At 46.7% G+C, this 21,032-nt stretch overlaps 1 protein-coding gene across 5 annotated transcripts in view; it reads left to right on the top strand.

Moving 5' to 3' along the window:
• The window catches only part of ZBTB16 (zinc finger and BTB domain containing 16), a 186,809-nt gene that overhangs the window by 115,018 nt on the left and 50,759 nt on the right, over positions 1–21,032 (top strand). For all 5 annotated transcript variants that reach the window (XM_074335449.1, XM_019753309.2, XM_074335451.1 and 2 more), the window contains exon 4: positions 9,767–9,853. In XM_074335449.1, coding sequence (XP_074191550.1) covers positions 9,767–9,853 — 87 coding nt within the window. The remainder of the gene's footprint in view (positions 1–9,766; positions 9,854–21,032) is intronic.

Below are 21,032 nucleotides of genomic sequence, written 5' to 3'. Positions count from 1 at the left end.
GAGGAGGCCAAAGGCTCAGGTAACAAACAGAGCTTTGGGGCTGCTGCATGCTGTCAGAAACCCCTTTTTACATTCTGAACCTCTCACCTGAGAATCCGCAAGTGGAGACCAGGGAGGAAGACGACTGCTGGTGTCCAAGGATTGAGGGGATATCCCATTAAATCATGGCAGAAATCCCCACTGGGTTTTTTCTGTCCTTTTAACCTCGTCTCTAACAAATGCCAAGACTGGAGTGCTATCTCTTTTAAACAAAACAAAGCTGTGAAAACCTGAAAGCTTCAGTGTTCCCTGGAACTCGGGGGTCAGCCTCTGCCTCAGGCTCATTGGCTCAGCCTGACTCTGTCTGGCTAATAATTCTCGTAGTGTCTGGACTCTGTTCTACTTTGCCTGCCTGATAGAGCAAGGTATTCCCCTTGAGGAGGAATCCCCTGGCTGAACCAGGGAACCCAGCCCCAGCTTGGTCCAGATAGCACCTTCCTGTCACCAAGGGTTATAAGCCGTTGAGCTCCCTTTACAGCCACATTTCGCTGTCTTTGTCATCTGCTTCCAGCTTCTTCTCACACGGCACCTGTGTTCATCTGCTATTCTCCCTTAGGGTTGTCCTGATTTAAAACTTGCCATTTATAAATGGAGAGGTGCACTAATTTACCCAAGGCCACACATCTCGGGCAAGGACAGTCAGGACTCTGAGTCCATTTCTCTTTGTGGTGCTCTAGGAACGCTTGGGTGCTCCTGACTGGAAGAGCCCTCCTGGAGACAGCTGTCCACCTGCCTCATCTGACGGTGACCCTTTCTATCATCCAAAACAGCAAACAGGATGTGTACAGAGGCCCGGGCAATGCAGTCTCACCTCTCTAGGCCATTTACTCATTCCCCCAGGAACTGGGGGCCAGAATGTTATGGGCTGGGGTTCCTGAAGGCTTAAGCCAAGGGTGGCCTCCTGGAGCTCGTCAACTTGATGAAGTAAAATTATTTCATAATCATATTCAGACACCTGGTATATGCCGGCAACTCCATATAGGTTCTTGTTTAAACTGTCTCGTGAGGGTTAATAACCGCATTTTAAGAAGGAAAGTGAGGCTACAAACTTGATGCCAGGACCATACCACCATTGACTGGCAGAACCCTAAAGCCATGGCTGACCACTAGCCGCTATAGGACTTCCCCTCGGGGACATTTCCGAGTTGGCACAGTGTCTGGAAGGAAGTCTAGGGCATCACAACAGGGGCTGACATTCTCATCATAAGAGAGGTGCTTGTGCCATTGCATTGACTGCCACCTTACCTTGACCAGCCAGTCATGGAAGTGGCCAGGGTCAGAATCAGGTGAAAGGCAGCGGTAAGGTGACCGCCCGCCCACAAACCAGTACTCAGACTTCAGGGAGATTTGTATGTTGTTGCTGTTTTCACTGCAACAGATTTACGTCTTACTTGTATTTTATTTAAGATAATTCACCTTAAGTAGGATTGTACTCATCTTAGTAGGAAGGTGATAATGCCGTAAAACTTGGCCATGAGTGTTGGGGGCCGACTGGAGAGAGGCCATTTCTTTGATCTTCTCCCAGGGCAGGTTGATTGGGCCCTGTCTTTACTTGCATATTGTTGATTTGTATACAGGGTTCTTGGAGCTGCACAATCATTAGTGACATCTGCCTTTCTTTATCTTATCCACTCCCTAGAAAAAGTCTGCTGAAGACTTGGCCACAATGGATGTCTTTCCTCCCTTCTTTTTATCTTTGTGCAAAGATTGGGGAAGTAAGAATGTTTTAAATGTTATGTTTATTGCATGCATTTGACGTCTACGTGGGTCTCAGACATTGACATTGAGGGAGAAAGTAATGGTAATAATGACGATCTTAATCACAGCTGGCATTTACTGAGCAGCCAGTGTGTGCTAGACATGGTGTGATGGACTTTACATACACTGTTTATATTAATCATCACTCAACCCTGTGAAGTGGCCGCTCTGGGCCCAATTTTACAGGTAAAGAAACAGGCCCAGAGAATATAATTAGGTAGCTCTAGGTGGTAGCTAGAAATGGTAGGACGAGGACTCGAACCCGGGTTTTTTTTATTGCAGAGCAAGGATTCTTCTCATATGCAGCTGTATATTGAGTGTACGTGTTTGTACTGGCCAGAGTCTGTGTTTCTAAGCCTCTTGGGTTACTGCTGGTGCTAAAAGTGGCAACAAAGGAGCTTTGCAGGGATAAGGGACAAGGTGGACTTCTGTTTTCTCTGTGGGATACGAGCAGCACCACAGAATCCCAGTGACAGCCAAGGGCACCAGGGCAACATGGAACCTTCTGGTAGATTGGGGGGATAAGAAATGTTCTCTCAGACTAGAGTTGCCTCAGCATTTCCTTTTGACCCATTCCAAGGTCTCCTCTTCTATAGAATGGACATTTTGCCAAAGGTGAGGTGTCTAGCCACTTACCAGGTCTTTGATGGGAAATTGATTCTGAAGATCAGAAACCATGCCTCCGGCAATCCCCCATTCCCCTATCTCTGTTGTGGTGGCCTGGGAGACTGCCCTGGTGGCTTTCTCAATCCTCCCTTTGATGGAGGTCCTACATCATTAGTGCATTCACCCTTCCATCCTGTAGTGAGGCCAGGCCTGAGGACCTTTCTCCCAGTTCATTGTCAAGTAGAAATATCCTCAAACCATATCCTGGGCCAGTTGACAGGGCTGATTGTTTTCCAGTCAGCCCACATTGGCCCACCTGCTTCCCCTCGTCCCTCTCCCCTGAACGTGTGTACCTTACAGAGATTCTGGTTCTGTATCAGTTTTTGTTTTGTTGATAAAGGAGAAAGAGCCAGAGGGAGCATGAGAGAGCACGCCTCCCAGCTCCTCTCGGGGAGCACACATCTCCTTGAGTGAAAGAACACGCAGTGCTGGCCTTTGGAATTGGCAGCCAGTGTACTGTTCTCTGTCTGATAAGAGGTACTGTAAATAAAACTGTACACCATGGTCCGTTGTAAAATGCCCTACGTCTGTACTCATTGTTCTGACAGCTTATGCTTTTTTTGGGTCTGCTGTTTTGGTACACTCTGTACTTCCTTATGTAAGCAGGCGTGCATATCTCATCAGAACATTCAAGATGTTTATTTTAAAATCTCAAGGAATTAAAAGAAAAAGGACACATTACTCAACATTAGATGCTGGCAAACGTTAGGTGATTTTTCAGTGGTTCCTCCTCCCATTATTAGCATAGGGTGGGAAAAGTTTTGGAGAGGGAGGGATTTTGAATTTCTTTCTTCTCTCCTTGGCCTCTGCCTTATTTACTTCAGAGAGACAGCAGCCCACATCTGAGTGTGTTCCACATCTTGTCCCCTTCCTAGAAGCTCGGGACCCCAGCCCATTTCTGGTGGGGAAGGCAAGTAGAGAGGGAGACTCTGTACTTTGCCAAGAAGGAGAGGCCAGAAGTGGTGTGGGGCGGGCAGCTGTGGGGAGCCTGACGCGCTTCTGCTTCTACTGGCTTTCAGCTCTGTTGTCGTTGGAGTGCTGGCCATTGAGAGCTGCTTTATGGTTTTGAGAGCGCTTTCCTGGCATGTCCCTCTTGATTCCTGCGAATCAGGGTGATCCTCAGCACATAGCGTGAAAGCAGCTCCCACACGAGGAGGTCTTAGACCAGCTCCAGCCTCCATGTGGGCTGTGGTGGCTGCCTCCCTTCTTTTCACCCAACCGTAACCTGCTTTGAATCCTCCTCCTTATTCTAGCCCCTCTCTAGCTTTCTGGAGGCATCAGGAAGTCAGGGAGAAAGGGGAGAAGTAAGGGTGTGGAAAATTCAGATTGGTCAGGCAGCTCCTGCTCCCCTCAGTGTAGTGCTTAAGCCCTCCCATTCCTCATCTGCAGGATCCCTGGGAAACTGGCAGGGGCAACGATGTGTGTCTGTCTGTCTCTTTAACACTGACTCTCAGATAAACTCAGTGCCTGGGCTGGGAGTGGGGGTCACTCAGCAGACCTCTGGCAGCCAGTCAAGGGTCCACCCTAGCCGCCCAAGGCTGCCTAGGATGGGAGACTCCTGAGTTGCTTCTTTGCTGCAGGGGTGTGAGTCCTGGGTGGCTAAACAGGGAGCAGAGCTGATAAAAAGGAGATCTTGCTCCAGAGGAGACAGATAGCCCCACTTCCTAGCCTTTCCTTTCTTCTTCCCACAACTACCTGAGTTCTAGCCAAAGCCATGTCCTTGAGTTGTGAAAAAGTGGCAGTGGAGAACCCAGAGTGTGTAGAATAAGGACTCTGCCACCCCCTAGGGGACAGCCTGGCAGTGCCCGGCATGGCCACTGCCCCCTTCCCAGGCCAGTTCTGCTCCCAGGAACCTGGCTGAGGGTTTCTTTGTTTAGCAGGCATTTAGTGAACACAAACTACACATCAGGCACAGAGGGGGGCACTGGGGATAGAGAACAAGACCGATGCCAGCCCTGCTGTCACAGAGCTTACGGTCTGCTCTGGAAGATGGGACAGAGCCCAGCAGCACAGGACGGGGGAATGGGGCTCCTGAAGCTCGTCCTGGGAGGATTTAAGAGTCGAGAGCTGAGGAACTGCCAATACTGACATGCTGGTCCCGTGACAGATATCCCTGCTCCCCTCAGCAAGACAGTCACTCACCTTTAAATCAGAGGGACAAGGTGTATGTGTGAGATGATAGTGAAATGTGTCTTTACACATGTGAGACTTACTTCACACAAGATAAATGACCCCCGAATAACTGTACATTGAATTTCAGTAAAAAAAATCAATCGTACTTTGCACAAAAGAGTTCTTTAAAGGAGTCATGACCCTGGGCCTGACTGGTGATAAGAGCTACTACTTCCGCGTTCTGTGTACCTACCTCGCCACAACCCTCTGAGAGACGTACTCCTGCTGTTCCCACTTCACAGATGGAGCGAAAGGCTCACAGAGATTAGGCAACTCGCTGAGGGTCACAACTGGTGATTAGGTTGGCTGGGATTTGAACTCAGATCTGTCTGACCTGAATCCTGAGCCTTAACCACTCTACTGCTTCCCAAGGTATAAATGGCATCAGTGATCTCATATCCAAAGAATGCTTGGTGATTAACAGAGTTTTACGTTTATTAATATCCATTATCTCTTTGCATCCTCACAGCAGCCTCAAGTGAAACAGACAGATATAGTCACCCCATTTTGCAGACTGAGAAACAGGTTCATCGAGGAGTGAGGATGAGTGTGATGTCCAGAGCAGAGGGTGGCTGAGCCAGGCCTGGGACCCAGCTCTCCCCACCCGAGATTTTATTGTCATCTCTTTCAGTTCACTAAAATCTGTAATTGCTAGGGAGGAGAGCAGAGGTCTAGCCCACTTCATCCTGTGGTTCTCCCTCTTTGATATTTAATTTCTCTCCCTGCAACCCATCCCTTACTTGACCCTATCTCTTCCTTTCCTCTCACTGACTCCATTCCCACCAAGTGGCCTCCTCGTTCTTCCTTTGCCAGGAACAGGCTTTCCCACATAGTGGTGTTGCTTCTTCCTCTCTCACCTTTTTCAGCTCTCCACTCAGATGTCAGCTCATCAGTGAAGTCTTCCTGACCACCCCGTATAAAATAGCAGACCCTGGCACTCTCGATACCTCTGTACTTAATGTATTTCTCTTTTTATTAATTATTACCACCGTATATTTACTTGATTTTTAAAAATGTGCCTTCTCCTCTAGAATGCAGGCTCTTTCAGGGCAGGCATTTGCTTCTTTTGTTCATGTACTGTAATTTGCTCTTGGCATGTACTTAATGGATACCCAAAAACATCCCCTGTATACAGGAAGGATATGGTGAGGAGTAGTCATCGCTGAACTGTACCCTGGAGTTCTCCCCACTCCAAGATGAGACCCAGGAAATAACATGGGGGATAAATGTTGCTGATGTGTCCATATGTACCCATTGTGTTTAACTGACATGACCTCCTTCCTTCCCCCATCAGCCCCTCGCAATGATGCTTTATAAATGTATTAGTGGCTGAATGATGTCACCGTAATGCATTTTGGGAATAACCATGTGGTTTATACACACTTGAGTTGCTTTGAATGCAAACCTGACATCATACTGAAGGCAGCAGTGAAACAGCATATGCACAGTAAACAGGCAGAGACTGTCTTATTGATTAACAGATGAGGCCTCTATTATCGATCAAAGCTTGGCGAGAAAATTTATCACTTTTAATTTCAGGGCTGCCAAAAATATCTGCCTCTGAGCCAGCCATTACAGAGGCAACTTAAAAGCACATGCCTCCTTGGGGGAGAGGGGTTTCTGCCTCTTGTTGCTGGCTCTTGTGTCCTGGAACTGCCTGTCTTTGCTGCTGGGCTCACCCTGGGGAGTTGGGAGGAGTTGGGGTTAGGGTACAGGGTGTACTAGGGCTGCATGAATGGGGGCCAGTGTCTGTGGTATCTGTGTGTGATGAAGGTTCTGACTGGGGGTGGCTGAGGACGGGAGACTTTCACACACTCAGCTCAATGTTGTGACTTCAGCAAGGCAGGCATGCATGGGGGAAGACTCTGAGGATGGCCAGATGTGGTCAGGCTTGGGCCAAGCCAGCACCCTTCACTAGATGGTGTGTGTTAATCTGTTTCATCTTTATCTGAACTTGTCTGATGGCACACATCCGGCCCCTTTATTTCCTACCTGCCCTTCTTCCTTTCTCTCTGCTTCTCGGTCATTAAAGCAGACGCTAAGACAGCCACATCGATGACTGATTTCTAAGAACCGTCCTACCACATCCCTTTGAAGCTGTGTACTGGGGCCTCCTCACCCCATTGCAGGGCTCCACAAGAAGGCCCCAGGGTGCCCTTCCCTTTCCAGTCCCCACTTCCCTTCTCAGGCCTCCCCTTCTTCCCTTTTCTTCTTGAGGGAGCCGTGAGAACTGATAGAACCAAAGAAAGAAATACAATTAAAATCAGATCCTTTACAGATGTGCAGAAAATCAGTGCTGGCTGATGATTGGGGACTGGTGGGAGTTTCTCCTTGTGAGGGGCTGGGGCCTCATCCACTGCCAGTTTTCCTGCTCTGGCCCTTTCTGCTCTTTGAGGCACATGCTACATTTCCAGTGTAAATGCATGAAAAGTGGTCCTGGCTGCCACCTGTATGAACACACAGTGTGACTGCTTAGCCATCAAGTTTCTTGGTTTGCTTCAAAGCTCTCTCTAAGCTGCTTATAGGTCCTTGGCCCCAGGACGCCCTGCAGCTTAAAGGGACACCCAGAAGGGATCACGGTGTCCTCCCTGCCTTTAGGGAGCGAGCCGGCCACCTAAGACAAGTGACAATATTTGCTTTTAAAGCACTTAAGGAAAAGTGATTTCATACCTTTCTTGGAGAATTTTATTGCTCATTTATTCAGTCAGCCAACTAATATTTATTGAGCACCTACTAGAAGGTATATCCTGTTTGTCATTAGGAATGTAGACGAGGTCAGTGCCCTCATAAGACCTGCCGTTCTAGACCGACCCTAGGACCCTAATACCCGTCACTGGCAGGAACTATTGGTGTTTAAGTCCATACGGTGCAGCTTGTGTTCTGAGTTCTAGTCCTCAAAGGTGTGCAAATTCTCCAAGGTAGAGGCTCTAAGCTTTTCTAAAGGAGTGGAACCATTTTCCAAATAGAATTTTACACAAACCTTTGTTGTATACAAGGGATTTTCACTTTTTTGATTTGGGGAAGGAAGCCCAGAGCCCACCTTCGTACCCACACAGCACCTTTGCAGATGGAACCCTACGGAGGCTGAAGGTACCAGGATGAAGAGCAAAGGCTCTGCGTCAGGCTACCTGCCTTAGAGTCCACCTCTGCTATTACCCACTGTGTGACACTGGGGAAGCCACTTAACCTACCTGAGCTTGAGTTTTCTCATCTGCTAAATGGGGTAATAATAGTATGTACTTTAAAAGGTTACTAGCATCAAATGAAATGATGTATCTTAAGTACTTAGCCTCCTGCAGTAGACGATAAAGCCTCAGGAACTCTGAGATGGTTTGAAAACAGCACTAGGCTATTTTCTACCACAATACATGTAAGAAATAATTCTGCCTCTTACGAACTCTGATACAAAACTACACCACAGGCACACTTAAAGAAGTGCTAAGATATGTTGAAAGGAACAAAGTTCAGCAGCAGATTGGAAAGGGCAGAGCAGTGAGGGCTTGGTGCATGCATACTGCGGCCTGGAAAATGAAATGGGACTGGAATAGACAGAGGAATGAGACTGGGCATTGCTCAAGCCAGAGACTCAGCGAAGGTCAGACAGCACCCAGAGAGGGCCAGTGAGGACAGCTCCCTATGGAGCTGGACCGCTGACTGGGTCAGGTTATAGAAAGCCTTGAAGCCAAGTAGAGGAATTTAGAATCAATGCAAACTGGGAGCCATTGTGTCTACTTGAGTAAGGAAGTGTGAGGAATCAAGTGGCCTTCAAGGAACCTGCATCTGTTGGGTAGATCAGAGGGCAACTAGTGGTGTAGCAGCCATCCTTGTGTCTTCCGGCATCATGGGCATGACCTACCAAGGGCCTGAATGGGGCAGTGATTACAAACATACCATGGAAGAGATGCATCTAGAAGACATTTTGAAAGGAAACCACCAAGGTTCACAACAGGTTCCCCCTGGATGAGATAACATATTAGAGCCTTCAAGACTATTAACAAGTGGTAAGAAGTCCTGTTTATCTTGACATTGTCACTTCGAGCATTGTAAATAATAGTTCTTAAAAAGTTTATCAAATTGATTCTCACTGAATTGATTTAGTTTATTCCACAAATATGTACAGTAATAGTTCCCACTGGGGGTCAGAAAGGTGAAGCTGTGCATCAGATGGCATGCTCCCTCCCACGGGCTTACAGTGTGCCCGGAGATGAAGACAGGTCCACGGGCATTTATAAGGGAGCACGGTGGCACGGTGAGGCTATGACCTGGAACATACAGGATGCTGTGGGAGCATAAAGAAGGGCTGCCTCCCACAGGCGGGCGGAGCGGGGGCGTGGGTAAGGAAGCTGATGCATAAAATGATGAATAGGGATTGGCTATACCCTGGGGCCAGGTAGAGGGGCAAGAACGTCAGAGCCAAAGGTGGTGCAACAGGACAGCAGAGAGAAAGGATACGCAGTGAGAAAGAACATGGCTTCTCCAGGGAACCAGAGCAGCTCAGTAGGGCTGGAGACTAGGGAGCAAGAGTGAGGGATGACACAAAACAGGAAAGAGCAACACATCAAGAAGTGCTCTGTGAGTCCTCCTGAGGAGTTTGGACTTTATGCTGAAGGCACCGGGGAGTCATTCAGGCTTTTTAAACGGTCAGCTGCAGGAGGTGGCTGGGGTGGACAGTGACTTTAGTTTTGGACACACTGAATTAGGGGTTTATCCAAGTAGAGGTGTGTCAGCAATTCCTCCTTTCCCATAAAGTATAATCTAGGCAACAGAGCACATTTCCCTCATTGTATCGTTTACTTCTTTCCATCCCTCTCCTGGAGCCAGTCCCCCCAAAGTCTCCTTCTTCTTGGGGCATCTCATCTGGAGCCCATCTCTGTTTGTCTTGATTATTCCGATTTTGTTCCCTCTTCTCTCTGGGAGGCCCTTAGATGGGGGTATTTGCAGTTCAGTTGGGTGGCTGATCACCCTTTAGAGGTAGGGCTGGGCTGGCTGCTGGGGCCATGGATTATTCCTGACCCTTCACAGGTATTCATCCCCCTCCCTCAGTTCCACCTACATGATTTTGGCCCAGGACCCCCACCTCCTAATGTAATATTACTCTTGATAATAAGTAACCACCTACCCTTTCTTTCAGCGGGTGCCAAAGCCTTTGTCTGTGATCAGTGCGGGGCCCAGTTTTCGAAGGAGGACGCCCTGGAGACACACAGGCAGACCCATACTGGTGAGTTGGCTTTGATTCCCATTCGCCAGGACCTCTACAGCGTGACAATGCATGGCTATCAGGTACCTTGATGGCGCCCTCTTTCAGCGAAGTGGTATCCGGCCATTTCCTGGAGGAGCTGTGCGTGGGGAGGGCTGTGCCAGGTTCAGGTACTCTTGCTGCCTGGGCAGGAATTTACTAGTGTGACTTTGCCCCTTAAGAACAGCCACCCGGGATTAGGCCAAAATCTCTGCTTCTAACAGGCCACTGAGGTCTCATCTTTACAGAGACCTCTAGTACGCTCTTGTTGAGACCGTAGAAAGTCTGTGATGTTGTCTAAGCATCCCCTTTCCTCTGAAGGGTCAGGAAACGTCTCGTACTCTGTGTGACTCACTCTGAAACGCTTGTGTGACCACACTGGGCTGGTCTTCCCTCTGCGAGAGTCAGTCATTGTCTAAAAAGATAGCAGTCTGTACCAAGGGTGTATTTGAACAATATTAACGAGCAACGATATCACTTTATTTGATTTCAAAGCATTGATTTCACAGCATCAGCTCATCATTGTAATCTGCATGACTGTCATTGTCCCGTCATCATCATCAGCGTTCCTTACACTTACTGAGTATTCACCATGTGCCAGGCACTGTCCTCAGTGCTTTCCTTGATCTCGTTTGGACAACCTTTCAGTAACTCTGCAAGGTAGGAGGCTACTCCTGTGTCATAGGTGAGGAAACTGAGGCTTAGAGGAGGGAAAGTGACTTGCCAAAGTGAATAGAGGGGACAGGATTGTATGGCTTAGACTGCCTGGGTTTAATCCTGGCTCTACCACTTGCTACCGTGTTTCCACAAAAATAAGACCTAGCTGGACAGTTAGTTCTAATGCGTCTTTTGGAGCAAAAATTAATATAAGAAAAATTAATATAATTATATTATATTATATTATATTATATTATATTATATTATATTATATTACATTTATTATGTTATACTATATAAGACACAGTCTTACATTATAGTAAAATAAGACCAGGTCTTATATTAATTTTTGCTCCAAAAGATGCATTAGAGCTGATTGTCCGGCTAGGTCTTATTTTTGGGGAAACATGGTATATGCGGGACCATCGATAAGTTACTCAAACTGTCTTAATTTGAGTTTCCTCATCTGTTAGAAAAGTGGAGTAATTATAGTACCTACTGCACAGCATAGAGTTGTTTTAGGTATTATATATTTTATTTGAAGTGCTGTGCAGAGTGTTAAGCTCTTAGTAAGCATTCAATAAACAGTAGTAGATATATTTAATTGAATAAATATTTTTTGAATTCCTACAATGTGCCCAGCACTGTTGGGGCATTTAAGGTATAATAACATATGAGACAGACAGCATTCCTCATGGAACTGAGATTCTAATAGGGAGACAGTCTAGGTAAATAAGTGTATAATATAATTTCAGGTTATAGTAAGTGGTAATAAGATAAAATTAAGCAGGATAAGGGGTAGAGAGTGACAGAGAAGAAAGTGGTATTTTAGACCAGAAGGTGACATCTCAGCAGTATCCTAAAGTGAGGGAGTGAGCCACGTAAAAGTTTCAAATATTTGTAAATCATATATCTGATACGAGACTTAAAGTTATAAAACATAAAGTGCTCTTATGACTCAATAATAAAAATACAGCTAACCAAAATAAAAAAATTGGGTAAAGGAGCTGAATAAACATTTCTCCCAAAACGGACAAACAGTCAATGAGCACATGAAAAAATGCTTGACCCCATTAGCCATCAGGGAAATGCAAATTAAATCTCAGTGAGATACCACTTCACACTCATTAGGATGTGGCTATAATAAAAATACTGAAAGTAAGAAGTATTGGCGAGGATGGAGAAATCAGAACCCCCGAACACTGCTCGTGGGAATGCAAAATGGTGCAGCTGCTTTGGACAACAGTCTGGAAATTCTTTAAAAAGCAAGAGAAATGAAAACATACATCTGCACAAAAACTTGCATGTGAATTTTCATAGCAGCAGTATTCATAATAGCCAAAAAGTAGACATAACCCAATGTCCGCCTACTGAAGCATGGATAAACAAAAGGTAGTTTCTCCATACAATGGACTATTAGTTGGCTATAAAAAGGAATGAAGTACTGATACCATTCTATAACATGGATGAACCTTAAAAACATGATGCTCAGTGAAAGAAGCCAGACATAAAAGGCCATGATTTCATATATATTAACTCAGGTATGATTTTATTTATATGAAACATCCAGAATAGGAAAATCTATAGAGACAGAAAGTAAATTAGTAAGTGCCAGGGGCTGGGGAAGTGCCGGGGGGAAATGGGGGTGATGGCTAATGGGTACAGGGGGGGTCTTTTGGGGGTAATGAAAATGTTCTAAAATTGATTGTGGTGATGGTTATACAACTCTGAATATATTAAAAACCACTGAACTGTATACAGCTCATCCTTAACACCATGGGTCCTCTTATATGTGGGTTTTTGTTTTTTTTCAATAAATACCTGTACTGTTTATGATCTGCAGCTGGGAGTGTGTGGATGTGGAGGGCCAACTGTATGCGGTGTTCCACACCGCTTTAAATAGGGGAGTTGAGCATCACAGATTGTGGTATCTCTGGGGAGTCCTGGGACCAATCCCCCGTGGAAAACTAAGTTTTGGAGGAGTCAAAAGTTGTATGTGGATTTTCAACTGCGTGGGAGGTCAGCACCCCTAACCCCTGTGTTGGTCAAGGATCAACTGTACTTGAAAAGCATGAATTGCACATTGTACGGTATGTATATGAATTATATCTCAATAAAGCTGCGCGCGCACACACACGTACACACACGCACACAACATTTACAGAGAAGGGAGAAAAAAATCCATTGGAGGGTTTTGGATAGGAGAATGACATGACTTGATTTATGTGTGTTTAAAAGCTCAGCCTGGCTTCTGTGTTGCGAATTGACCACTGGAGTGTTTCAGTTATCAATTGCCATACAAGGAACCAATCCAACAGTAGATTAACACAACACAGTGTGTTGTTATCTCAGTTCTGTGGGTTGACTGTGTTCAACTGGGCAGTTTTCACTTAGGGTCTTGCATGTGGTTGCAGTCAGCTAGTGTCTGGGGTGGAGGCATCTGCAGACTGGATTGGGCTGGATGTCCAAGACGGCTTCCTCACCCACATGCCTGATTCTCGGTGCTCCTTGTGGTCCCTCTCCATAGCCTGGACGTCTCACATGACAGCTTGGGGCTCCCAAAGTCAGGAAGCAGAAACTGCCAGCCCTCTTAAAAGCTAGACTAGAAGCTTACAGCATCACTTCTGCCATGTTTTATTGGTCAGAACAGGCAAAAGTCAGCCCCAGATTCAAGGGATGGAAGACTAGACTCCCTTTCTCAAGGGGGAATGACAGATACATAAAGGGAAAGAGGAATTAATGTCAGCCATCTTTGGATTCAAGCTACTAAACTGCCATGGGGGACTGGAGTGGAAGAAGGAAGACCAGTCAGCTGCTGCTACTGTAATTATTGTCATCAGTGTTTCCTTGTCCTGCCACCTCACAAAATCTGCCTCTTCTGAGTGAAAACATACCTCCCAAAACTGGTATCAGGGGTGTTGGAGTGGTGTGCCCTATCCCCCTAGCCTATGGTAGTGGAGGAAAGCTTTCTAGGTGAGTTGTCATTGTAGTCAACATCTCCCTGGCCCAGTTACAGAAAAAGTGACTTGGCCAGATGATTTTACTCCAGATGATTTTACTCCGGGTTCCAGGGCTGGTTATCTTGAAAGCTAGGGGAGCACCCAGGTCTCCCAGGGTCCCAGCAAATTTCTTATGCTAGGTCACATGTAACCAAGAATCCCACTCTGAGAATTCTGACCTGGGGGCTGGGGAGACTGAGCTGTGGGCCCGTTTTGCCAAGCAGCTTAACTCTGTCCATCCAGATTAAATTTACAGCAGCAGGGAGCAAGCTGCCCGCTCAGCCAGGGCCAGGGGAAAAGGCTGAGTCCCTGCGGGATGAACAGAGGGCCATGTTGTTCACAAGCAGACCCCAGGTACTTACTGAGTACCTTCTGTGTGCCTGGCACCCACTGAGGATACGGCGGTGAGCAACACAGACACGCTCCCTGTCCTTTTTTCCCCCAACACCTTTATTGAGATATGATTCACATATCATACAGTTCACCTATTTAAAATGTACATTTCAACAGTTTTTGGTATAGTGTTCTGTTAATGTTTAAATTGGTAAAACATATAAAAATTTGCCATTTTAACTAATTTTTAAGTGTACAATTCGGTGGTAGTAATGACTTTCAGCCTAGTTTTAGAGTTTGAATAGTGATTCAACTTTGGAAGTCAGGCGGCGTCTTAGGACCAATGCCTTTCTAGGATTTATTAAGTCACTGAGAACTTCAAAGTGGTTGGCGCTTTCCAGAAAAGGATATTTGTTTAAAATATGATTGGAAAGAACCTCAAGTTTGAGTCAGAAGCTGGGACAGGGGTTCTAACTCCACTATCTGGTAGGTGAATAACTTTGACTTGTTACTCGTCCGTTCTGCCTTTCAAGTCTGCTCACCTGCAAAAGGAATACAACGCCAAGCCCTCCTACAGCGCAGGTGGGGCTCAGAGCTTTCAGCCTTACTTTTGCTTTATCTCCAGGTTGAATACATAGAGCTCTTGAAAGGTGAGAGGAATGAAAAAATGAATTTAAACTAAGGATGAGAGATCAAGGCAGATGCTTTGAGAAAGACTCCCTCCCTGCCTGCGTGTGGGCTCTGGGCAAGCTCCCTGCATGGTGTGGGGCATTTGGCCACTTCCTGGTGCAGGCAGACTGCGTTCTACTGAGCAGAGATGGAACAGGAACCCTACCCTTAGCAAAGGGTTGGCAACAAGGTGGCTCTTCCTGATACATGGCAAAGCTTGTTTATCATTTAATAGTGCTATTTCCGGGGAAACCCAGATAACACCTCAGATTTCTCTAACAATCAATGAAAGAACACACTTTGAAACCTAGTTGCCATCTCTGTTCTAGAAAAGGGACCCCCGCCCCTTCAGGAGGAAGGGAGAGGATTAATTATAAGGAATATTGAAAGTAGCACTAAAGTTATTGGCCTGGGGAAAGCTAGCAGGGTGCCAGGTATCATTGGAGAGCCAACAGGAGAGCAGGGGGGGAACTCTGAAAAGGAAGAGGAATGGAAACTCTGGGAGAGTAAAGTCATGGTAATGCCACCTTAGATTCCTGATACCTCAGTTTATAAAACACTTTCCTCTATTATACCCATTTAACAGATGGAAAAATGGAGGTCTAGAAGCCACCCACTGGGAGGTGGAGAGCTGGAATTTGACCCAACCCCAACTTCAGTTCTCTTTCACTACTCCCCAGCTGCCTGCACCTTGATTTACTGTTGTCCATGGGTCTATGGTTAAATGGTTTAGGGAGAGCTTGTCAGAGACCATTTAGCTCATGGTCCTGTCCTGGGCAGGCCTCTTTAGATCCCTTTGACCCATTTAAAGACTCCTCAACATCACGATGCCCATGTCCCCCTCCCCAGATAGGATACAATTGCTCCGAAACAGATTGGGTCTGGGAGTTCTGCGCCTCAGGCCGCCATATGGGGAAGTCACAGAGCTAACATGTAGCATTGCATCAGAAGCGTGATGATGATGTCGTCCATGGATTCTTGACACGGAAAAATGAATTTCGTAGAAAGTATCTCCAGTTCCATTTTAGCCAAAAGAATGTCATCTTCACATCTGACCCTTTTGATCCCACTTAACATGGATTTCTGTCCTGGTATGTGTGACTCCACCTTGCCCTCCCTCTGAGATCTTGGTGAGCTCAAGCTGGTGCTCTGGAAGGTCACACTTACGGTTGGGCTGGGCTCAGGCTTTTTGTCACACTTCAGTTTTCTGTTTTGGTACAGTGAAGACATTGAGGAGATAAACAGAAATCACTTTACACCTTTTATATTATAGCAAATACATATTGCAAAACACTGCTGCTTCCAGAATGTTTCGGTTGCAGAGCAGTGAGGGATTAACAGCTATGCAGCTCCCTGAGATGCTGGCACTTCATTTACACATCAGAATTTTTTTACACTGTTCAGTAAAATAAAAAGTGAGAACACACACATACATGCACGTACACATGGACATGCACACCCAGCGCACCGCTGGAGGAAGGTCTGTATCAGGAAGGTCTTAAATTAGTCAGTAGTTCTCTAAGTCCAGATAAACTGATAAATACCATTAACGGCTTAATTTATACTCTGGGTTTGAAATTTGACACATGGACACTATCTTGGCTCAGGAAACACAAGTGGTTTTGTGCCAGAGGTTTTAATGACCGATCAGTAATATAAATTGCTGCATCACTGAACAGAAATAGCTTCTCCATGTCATTTGATCTGGAAACTTCTCCGGCCAGGCAGCAGTTAATAAATTTAAAAATAATTACCCTCTTTATTCAAAGTCAAGCTAATTAGGAGTGGTTTTTACAAATCATAATGTTGTTCAAGCCACTATACATCCCCATTTGGGACTTGAACAGTCCTGGGGGCAACAGATGGGACTGGGTGGCATTAATTAGAGGTCAGGGGAGATCCCGTGACTGCTGAGCTGAAGGCGAGGGGCTCAGGTCAGTTTTCAGCATGCCCTTTGGGGGAGGGAGGAGGTCTTGGAGGTGGCCTATAGGAAGCTTCAACTCTTTTAATCCATGTGTAGGGAACTCAGAGCAGCCGCCTTCCCGGGATCTGAACATGGGGAGGTGAGCCAGTGCTGGTGTTTGTGGGCAATGCCAGAGACCACGAGAGCCCAAGGAGCAAGAAAGGCAGATGGCACATGGCTCCTTGGGGAGGGTGGACCTGCCGAAAGGCAGGGGAGTGGACAGGATGATCTCTAGAGGGCTTTGCTCACTAGGCAAGTTTGGGCCCTAATAGGGTGGATCAGGTTTGTCCTGTAGGCTTCAGGGAAGAGGGACCATTGGAATGTGAAGTCACAATGTGAAATAGGGTTTTTGATGCATAGTGACACCCAGAACTTGGGATCTAGTATCTGTCTAGATTCAAATCCCAGCCCCATTGCTTTTGATCTTAGGTCGCTTAATTTCTCTGAGCCTTGGTTTTCTTCTTTGTCACATGTGGGCAATGATAGCGTCTATCCTGTAAGGATTCTTGTGAGGATTTAATTTGATAATCCAGGTGAAGCACTCAGCATAGGCCTTGCATAGAGTAAACTCTCAGTAAATGATGGTGCTGGTTCCTGTCGTTGCATCATCATGACCTTCTTCAGCAGCCTTCAAGGACACCCATTTCTGTCCATGGGGTACATGAGATGGGAAGGGCCAGGCTGGTGGTAATGGTGGTGGAGGAATAGGAATGGTGTAGCACCGCTGCCTTGCCAAGGTGGAGATGGGATCTTCTAGGATCCGACGTGTCCTCTGGCGAGGAGGCCATTTCCCATGTGCCCACACTGCTAACAGCTATTGGAGCACTCTAAGTGCAGTTGGGGGAGGTGAGGGTGGGATGAAGTTCTTCTTGTTTAAGGCCCTGGTTCCTGGAATGCCCAAAGCTGCTCAAGGGGACCATCCCTACCGCTATCTAAACATGATGCATAAACCTAGGCCAGACAAGCTACAGAGCTGGGATCAGCATTAAGCAGGTGTCTACCCGCCCCAGAAACACCAGGAACGGTCCCTGCACATCTTAGAGGAAGCCTCATGGGTTGTTACCTTTCAAGGCTCGGGAATCTTGAGTCTCCTGATATGTCCTGGTTCAGGTGTGTTACCATCAGGAACCTGGGTATTTTGGATCTTGTGCCTTCTTAAAGTAAGACCGTCTATGTCATCCCATCTGTGCCCTCTAGAGCCCTGGGGAGGAAACGAGGCAGACACAAGATAGCGAAAGTCATTCCTGGGTTAAGGAGTTCTGGGGCTAGGAATCTTAATGGAAGCCTTCGAGGCCCAGGACACAGGTTGAACTAGATCTCCAGACTTGTCCCAAAGCAATTCACCTCTCTCCTCCAGCTCCTAACCTGCCCCATCAAGTCTGCAAGGTTAGTGACTTGTGTTTGCTGCAGATCAGAGTACTCTATGCAGCTGGTTCATTCTGCCATCGCTGCATTCACTATTCCCTCAATTTTAAAGTACCTACTATGTGCAGGGGGCTTTGTGGTCCCAATACCTAATGGTGAACAAACCTTGGTCCTTGCCCTCTTAAGGTTATAGTGTTCTGAAGGAAATGAATATGAAAGGAGAGCGTGCCTTGGGTACAGATAGTATACTAGCCGTATTCTAAGGGGGGTTACTTGGAGTTATGATTTTAGGAAGTTCTTACTACAGTTCTAAAATATAGACATTTTTCCTACCAATCTTTGCTAGAGAAAACTAAGACCGGGAAAGGTTAAGGAAGACCAGTCCAGGGTGGAGCTAGGAGGTGGGTCTCGGGCTCCTGCACCATAGCCCTGTATTCCCGTCCAGTGGGGGCCTGGGTGTCGAACCTAATGCACAGACCAGGGGGTCAGCTCTGCCTGTCCAACAGCCTAGGAAACCAGGACTCAGAGGGCCACATTTGAAAAAGGGGGTTGGTTAAGAACTAATAAGCCAAGCTAGAATTAGGACCCAGGAGTTCTTCTCATCCAAGGCTCTGACTACAAAATAAGGACTTTCTTTTACTGGCCTAGAAAAAGTTGCTTAGTTTCCACATTCCTGTGCCACAGAGGAGGCCACTCAAACAGATGCAAATGTTGAGATGTTGGTTCTCATCCTCTCTGTGTTGGCTGCAAGAGGTTCCTATAGTCCAGAAAGAGCTAACACACCTAGCAGCAAGGCTAGCAGTGCTGGGGGATTGCTCTCCCCTTTGGAGGGAGCCCTGCCACAGGCCCCCTCCTTTCCAGTGTGAAGGAGGCTAGGAGGCACTTTACTGTAGCATTGGAAGGAGGAGGCAGCAGCGATGACTCTCTCTCTCTCTCTCTCTCTCTCTCTCTCTCTCTCTCTCTCTGGTGCTCTATGACCACCACCTTGGAAGGTGTAGAGCTGTACCCCCTCCTTGGTGTTGTCTGCTTACCCCCTCACTCCTGATAACATTAATGATGCTTGGGGAAAGCTTCAGGGACAGTCTCTGGCTCTGAACTTTAGACTAGAAAATGAAGTCCTTGTTTGGAGGACTTACTGTGACGGGTGAGCATGGGAGGGGTGGCAGGAGGAGCAGGCAGGGAGGGGATTTAACTGGTAAGCAACAGCATTCCTTCTTTCAGAGTGGCTGCCAGCTTTGCTACTCTCCTGCCCAGGATCTGGCACAAGGGGCAGCATTGGGCACTGAGGAACTGCGTCAGGGTGGCTGGCCCTTGTCCCACAGCGGTAGGAAAACCAGCAACTGTTCTGCCCCACCTCCCAAGGGCAGCCTTCTGGTGCCTGGCCCCAGAAGAGCCAGGGGAAAGGTGAGAGGATAGATGATGAGAAACAACTTGATCTAAAACTTTGCATGGAAAAAAAGGCAGAGCGAGCTTCGAACCCCTGCCCACGCTGGAGGGCACTGGGGAGGACAGGTTATCACATGGACACGTGGACTCCTTGCAGGTTGGCATGACCTCCCCATTAAAAACATAATAGCATTTGACTTTTATAAATATCAGGGGTGATTTGTATAGCATTTCACGTGGTGTGCCAAGGAATTGAACATGAGAAAGCTCAAGCTTGGGAACGGCCTCAGGACGTCAGAGACACTTTGAGAGGGAGAGTCAGGTGCTGCTGTTGGTATAGTTTGTGTACCAGCATAGGCTCACTCTTGACCTCATTTCATGCTGTTACTATAAAGGCGTATTTGATGCCTAATATAGAGTTTTATTTTTCACGCACGGGGCTCTTAGCTCCGTTGGAGCTGCTTGCCATGGAGTAGGGAAGGACAGCCCAGCTGTCACCTGCTGGCCCAGACAAGCTATCCTTCTCTGCTCTTCACCCTAGTGGCTCCCAGGCCCTTCTGGAGGGGTCCCCAGTGCTTTTTTCTTTTTAATTAATAAACGTTATTTTTTTTAGAGAAATTTTAGATTTACAGCAAAATTGATTGGAAAGTACAGAGTTCCCGTGTACCCTTTCTCCCGCTCTCACAGCCTTCCCCACTGCCGACATCCCCACCAGATTGGTACATTGTTATAACCGATGAACCCACACTGACACGTCATTAATCACCCTAAGTCCACAGTTTCCAGCAGGGTTCACTGCTGGTGTTCTGCATGCTATGGGTTTGGACAAGTGTGGAATGACATGTAGGCAGCATTGTTGCATCATACAGAATAGTTTCACTCTCTTAAAAATTCTCTGTGCTCTGTCCATTCGTCACCTCAGTACTTTTTATGTGAAGTGTTGCTGCTTTGGGCAGTGCGTCGGGGGGATCGGTGGTGTTTGACTCTCTTGGGATGCAGGGAGGAAAATTGACCCAAGGCAGGTTTAGTTAGAAGACATTGAAGCTCATTCACTCAGTAGACATCTTGAGCATCTGCTTCGTGCCAGACATTGACACTGGGCCCTAGGACACAGGTACCACAGCCAGCAGGAGTCACAAGGTCCCCACCTAGGGGACCATTATTGTTATGTGGGGGCAGCATGGCATTTGAAAGCAATGAAGAATTAGGAGAAAGGAGAGAACTGAGTTCTTGTCCTGGCTCTGTCACAAGCTTGCTTTATGACGCGGGATAAATTGCTTTGTTTCTCTGCCTCTCAAATGTTGGCGTGGGAATTAGGCAAGCAAAAAATACTGTCTGGGGGGTTCCGTGGTCCCAAGCACAGCCTAAGGTTCTCATTTTTGTGATGATGGTCTACCTTTTTCTCAGCCTCGGTTTTCACATTTATTAACTATGACTAACAATGTGTGGTTGCCGAAGGACTAAATAAAAGAACGCATGCGACATGCTTAGCCCAAGGGCTGGAACACGCCTTAAGTGGTGGCTTTTCACTGTTACTCTTTTCAGATGTCTACAGTTTCTGTCCTTCCCCAGGTGACAAGTATTTCTTTCACTTTATTTAGAAACTTATTCAATAATAATTTAAGTGCATTCTGTGTCTGGAAAGGGGTTAAACATGAAGATCTTTGCCTTTTAAAAACTATCCTAGAAATTTGAGGGGAATGATAGAATTTTATCTCTGAGCTGCTGTTCAGAGCTTGGGCTGCCCAGCACTGCCACTTGTTACGGATTCTCTAACATAGCCATCACA

The sequence above is a fragment of the Rhinolophus sinicus genome, linkage group LG06, assembly GCF_036562045.2.
Source record: "Rhinolophus sinicus isolate RSC01 linkage group LG06, ASM3656204v1, whole genome shotgun sequence".
Taxonomy (NCBI): domain Eukaryota; kingdom Metazoa; phylum Chordata; class Mammalia; order Chiroptera; family Rhinolophidae; genus Rhinolophus; species Rhinolophus sinicus.
This window is presented reverse-complemented; position numbering and strand designations above follow the sequence as displayed.